Genomic DNA, 5470 nt, shown 5'->3' on the forward strand with positions numbered 1-5470 from the left:
AGGGCATGGATCTGGATTCCAGATCAATCAGACCTGGTCTTTTCTCTCAGTGGAGAAGAGTTTGGCTATAGCAAAGATCCAAGTTCATCAACATCATCTGTGTGTAGATGAGCCATTCACTCAATACTCATCATGGGCTGATATGCTTTCCGTGTCCCTCCTCATCTTTGGGCTGCTCTTAATTTGTGTTTCAAAGGTTTTTTTTTAAGATTTGTTTTAAATCTTGTTAAGATTTAAAACAACATGCTGAGAAATGACAGAATTTTCATTTTTGGGTGCACTACTCCTGTAAGTGTTGTATCATACAACCAGAACCAGAACCCTATGCCAATTGTTTTTATACACTTTTAGCAGCATTCCTTTGGACAACCATATTGGTCTATGGCCAAACCCTGCCTTCCAACACAAGGCCTTTTTGTCAAGGTCAAATTTAGTCAGAACAGCTTATCGCAAACCATGTCTGTCAGCATTTTGCACCTGATGGTGATTTCTCTCAAATTTCGCTTTCTCTATAATGGCAATGCGTTTTTAAGACAATCATTTGTTCATTCTTTTTGACGCCAGTCAGAAGTGGGCACCCTTGTCTGGGACACTGGGTAGCAGACAGAGATTGATTGTGTATGGATCAGATCAGATGGTCACTGCAGCCACCAGGATCCGGTCCGTATCCAGATCAGCAGAGACCAGGACAACTAGATGAGCCCAGAGACTGATCCCCAGTGAAGACCCTGTCTCCAAGACAGCCACCGGGACAAGACCACAGGAACCAGATGAGTCCTTTGCATAATCTGACTCTGCTTTAGCCTAGATTTAAACTGCTGATTTTGTCTGGCCAGAGGAGAATGACACTCTTTCGACAAACTATTTCCCCATCGAAATACTGAACTCTGTTCTTACAGCCACTTTCTATTTTGTGATGTTCAACAATCTTGTTCTGCACATCAGAAATATATTCTTAGGTTTTACTCCTTGTGATGGATGATTAAGGGAATTCGGCCTTTGTTCCTCATATTTATAATCCTGTGGAACAGGAAGTCATGGCTGGACAATTTCATGCTCCTAGTCACACTGGTGTGCTATAAAATGTAAATATGAATGGGAATATACTCCAGAGATATTTTACTCATAAGAATTTCTAGGGTTCCAGTAATTGTGGCCAACATTCATTGGAGAAAAACATTTATTTCATCATAAATGTTCATAGATTTTCTCCCCACTTTCAATTGTTTTACTTCAGTGATAGGTTAGAATTTTGTGAATTTTTTTATTGAAAGATCAAAAGGATAAACAATGCAGATTTATTTTCATAGAAACATTTGCTTATATTTATCAAGGGTGCCAATATTAGTGGAGGGCACTGTTTTTGGCCGAGATACAACTAGGCAAAAAATCTGGAATCTGAGGGTGCGAAAAAATCCAAATATTGAGAAAACCGCCTTTAAAGTTGTCCAAATGAAGTTCTTAGCAATGCATATTACTAATCAAAAATTAAGTTTTGATATATTTACAGTAGGAAATTTACAAATTATCTTCATGGAACATGATCTTTACTTAATGTCCTAATGATTTTTGGCATAAAAGAAAAATCAATAATATTGACCCATACAATGTTTTGTGGCTGTTGCTACAAATATACCTGTGCTGCTTATGACTGGTTTTGTGGTCCAGGGTCAGATTTATCAAGGGGTATTTGTAGAGGGCGCACGTGCATTTCCTCTCACTGCTCCACACTCCAGTTCAGCTGGTGGCGGTAATGCACCAAAGACAGCCAACGCATCTCAAGAAGAAAAACAAGGCTCGCGGCAGATCTCAGGTCAGCTCCTAAACTACAATTATCCCTGTGTGCACGTCATCAGTTCGTGAACGCGTGTGTGCGGTGCATTTAAAGTAAAAGGTTTGTAAGTTCACGCTCTGTCTTAAAATATGCATGCAATTCAGTTCGATAATGAATACATTATTACATTGCATGATTTTATTGCTTGATTGTATTTCGTGAAAGGTAAGTCCTGCTAACCGGCCACTCTGTGTCTTATCGAAGGCTGCAATAAAATAAATTTTATGCAAGAACCTTACATTGCTTTGTATTTGGTTTTGTAGGTGGGGATGGAAAAACATTTTTACATGTTTATCGTCTGTGCATTGATGTCTTTGCACCTACTGTTAGTTCAAGGAGCCAGACAGGGTCAAGACATAAAATGTGGAGGTATTTCAACTTTTTCAAACATTTTATAATTTACTATGCATATATATATATATTTATACCTAGACAAGCATTGTGGGTTAGTTGTATTGCAGGACAAAGAAACATCAGGAATGTTACACACCTTCATAAATGCATCATCAAACAGTTTTAATAAATGGTTGTGCTTTGTGATTAAGGAGTACTTCTGAATTGCATCATGCACATGTTTTTTTCCCCCTAGCGTGCAGGGCATTAGTTGATGAAATGGACTGGGCCATATCACAAATAGATCCCAAGAAAATGATCCAGACCGGATCATTTAGGATTAATCCTGATGGCAGTCAGTCAGTAAGAGAGGTGACATATTTGAGTTTCATAATGACATCATTTTGTTTGTTTTGATTGTTTTTTGATACCAACTTACAGATTTGTATGCATTTGTTTTAATGTGCTCAGGTTCCCTTTTCCCGCTCTGAGAGTCATCTGCTGGAACTAATGGAAGAGGTTTGTGAGAAGATGAAGGATTACGGTGAACTGGTTGACCCTGCCACCAATCGGAAGACATACGTGAGACATACATCCCGTGATGGCACTGCCATGGACCTTTCTGATGTGGCCTTTGACTCCAGAGTCAGCTCTAGTTTAAAGTTTGCTGTGAGAATGCTTTTTTTTCATGTCTTTATTTTTCAAGTCTAACCTTTAATTGTATTTGCATTTATGATGCAATTCACTGCTGATTCGATGCAATAATTGTACACCGTTTATGAAATGCTGTTTGAAAAACGTCAGAATTTTCTGATGGGTTTTAGAAATGGTCTTTCTTCATGTGTGTGTTTTCACAGTGTGAAACAATCGTTGAGCAGCATGAGGATGAACTTATTGAATTCTTTGCTCATGAGACGGACAACGTTAAAGACAAGCTCTGCAGTAAGAGGACAGGTAATGCTGTAAACACATTTGATTCAGTATTCTTTCATTTCAAACCTATCTATGAACTTCACATGACAGTTCTTTTATTTCACCGTAGTCACAAGCTACGTGCATTTACTTGTTAAAAACATTGACAACATCTTTTCAAGCGTAGCTAACACGTACAATATTGAAGAAATATTCAGAAGTTTCTGACTACACTTGCATATGTAATAGTTTATTTGAACTCCTTCCACAGATCTCTGTGACCATGCCCTGAAGATACCTCATGACGAGTTATAACATGAGCCGAGCACACCATGACAGCTTTACCATTGGAAAACAATGCGTTCACCTGTTCAACTTCAGTAAACAGTCTGATTCTCTTACTTGCTGAGGACGCTGAACATAGAGATCTACTTAAGTGATGTTAGGCAAAGCATTGCATATGTACTTGACCCTATGGGTTAACTGTTGACATGTTCAACTGTATTAATGGCGTTACCATCAAAACTGTTCATTGTCATAAATTAAAACTGACTTTCTACAGCTAAAAATGAGATCTCTATGAGTCTCTCCAATGGTACACTTTTATATTTAAATGTCCTTGGATGCACTTAGTTCTTAGTTTAGAAGATAACTTGCAGTATATTTATTATAAGCACTCTGGAGTTCCTGGATCTAGTGGTGATGTTGTGTCTTGATGTTTTTCAGGTCATGAATCTGATCAGATTACTAGTCCTTAAGTCTTAACCAATTAGGTTACCACCGTTTTGAATGGAAGTGAACATCAGTTAACCCACTTTTATGTATTCACTTGTTTTCTTCTCACACATTATGGCACTGGTTATTGCTTCCAGATTTGTCAACATTCGTTTGTTTATGTATCCATTGAGGACCATGTTAATTTGTAGTTGTTTGTTTTATTATTGTAATGTACTTTAATAATTAGAGAGCCAGTGGTCAAGCGTGAATCTGTGTGCTAAGGACAATTTTTTTTGTTTACCCAGTTTACACAATCGAGCCTTATAGCTGTCAATGGGTAAAAATCTACATATTTTCATATTTTCCTCAATTTGGGGAGTCCTAAGTTTTAAACTAGAAAAACCTAGAACTTGAGCTCAATTTGGCTAAACTTTTAGGGACGATATTTCAAGCATAAAGATGTACAATGCAAAACAAATCTTACCAAAAGAAACGTACAGCTGTAATTGCTACTTTCATTAAAAAAAAAAGAAAAATGTCTCGGGAGTATGTCTTTTGTAGTCATTTATGGATGAGCATCAAAATACTCATTAAATCTTATACATGTGGTTTGTTTGTTTTTAAATCTTTCATATTATAACTTAGTTGTGTTTCTCTATTCTTTAACTCCTTTAATTTACTTCTTATGTTCATTTTATGTTATTTGTCTGTTTCGTTTTTGTTAAGCAAAAAGTCAAATGGAGCATCAGGAAAGATGCAACCGAGATTATTCAATAAACTGCTCATTTATCATAACTTCATCTCCTGCTTTCTGCTCTTCCCTGCCTTATATACCGATAGAACAGTTGACATGACTAGTGTCAGAAAGCAGACAAAATTCAGCGTTTATTGCTTTTTGATGACAGACAAAACTTGGTGTTGCTGGTTTTGTATTAAAAAAAAAAAAAAAAAATGCTTGAAGGCTTTTTTTTCTTTGGAATTACATTTTTTTTTGTCATTCAACTCTCTCTCTCTCTCTCTCTCTCTTCTGCCTGTTTTCTGTTGGGGGTGGAGAGGACATAGGTAAAACGTTATTGATGAAGGACTCTCCCTCTTTTTTTGCCTGTGGACTGCCCTCAGGTTTTCATCCCCTGCCTGCTGTGGTCCTGCTTCATTAACTAGAACGCTGTTTCCTATGGTCCTATGTTTTGATGGTTCCTTTAAAACATTCTGTTGAATATAAGTAACGTTGCACCTACATGCCCATAGTAGAGTGGTAGGGTTAGGGTTAAAATAAAGTTGACCTATAGTCAGTAGAATGCAAAGTTACTTATAGTCAGAAGAATATCTGTTGGGAGACCATCATAATAAAGTTTTAGCAGATAATAATCAATCTACTAATACTCTAATGGCAGTTTGTTGACATGTAAGTGCAGAGTTATTTATTATCAACAGAACGCTTAAAAGGGACCATCAAAATAAAGTGTTATCCGATAATTTATATCATCAATTATATATATCTTCGTATATCAACATATAGCCCTGAAACCACTAAATGTATTCACATTGATGCATACACGTAACAGTGGGACTTCTGTATCTGAAATTATGTTTAGTGTTATGTTTAATTATATAATTGAATTATATGGTATTATTTCTGTTTAACAGTAGATGGCGCAGTAAACCAGCAGCTTC

General features: G+C 36.8%; 1 protein-coding gene across 3 annotated transcripts; it reads left to right on the plus strand.

The window, feature by feature from the left end:
• The first annotated feature begins 1816 nt into the window (after window positions 1–1816).
• Window positions 1817–4589, plus strand: LOC306856958 (protein canopy homolog 2-like). Of its 3 annotated transcripts, none has more exons than XM_079396539.1 (6): window positions 1817–1894; window positions 2098–2203; window positions 2424–2539; window positions 2639–2836; window positions 3025–3121; window positions 3351–4589. In XM_079396539.1, exons 2-6 carry the CDS (start codon window positions 2104–2106, stop codon window positions 3392–3394), a joined length of 555 nt encoding a protein of 184 aa, XP_079252665.1. In that variant the 5' UTR covers window positions 1817–1894; window positions 2098–2103; the 3' UTR covers window positions 3395–4589. The 3 variants fall into 3 exon arrangements, with proteins under 3 accessions (XP_079252665.1, XP_079252664.1, XP_079252666.1); XM_079396538.1 differs by having other exon boundaries at window positions 1845–1894; window positions 2424–2530; window positions 3351–4316; XM_079396540.1 differs by having other exon boundaries at window positions 1870–1999; window positions 3351–4587.
• The last annotated feature ends 881 nt before the right edge of the window (window positions 4590–5470 follow it).

This window comes from Barbus barbus (assembly GCF_936440315.1).
Source record: "Barbus barbus genome assembly, chromosome: 37".
In the NCBI taxonomy this organism is placed as follows: domain Eukaryota; kingdom Metazoa; phylum Chordata; class Actinopteri; order Cypriniformes; family Cyprinidae; genus Barbus; species Barbus barbus.

Excerpts from the sequence above, each read along its gene's own strand:
- LOC306856958 (XM_079396539.1), top strand. The coding sequence starts at position 2,104 with ATGGAAAAACATTTTTACATGTTTATCGTCTGTGCATTGATGTCTTTG. Across the intron at positions 2,204-2,423 it reads TCAAGACATAAAATGTGGAG|CGTGCAGGGCATTAGTTGAT; the intron begins GTATTTCAACTT and ends TTTTCCCCCTAG. Across the intron at positions 2,540-2,638 it reads GCAGTCAGTCAGTAAGAGAG|GTTCCCTTTTCCCGCTCTGA; the intron begins GTGACATATTTG and ends TAATGTGCTCAG.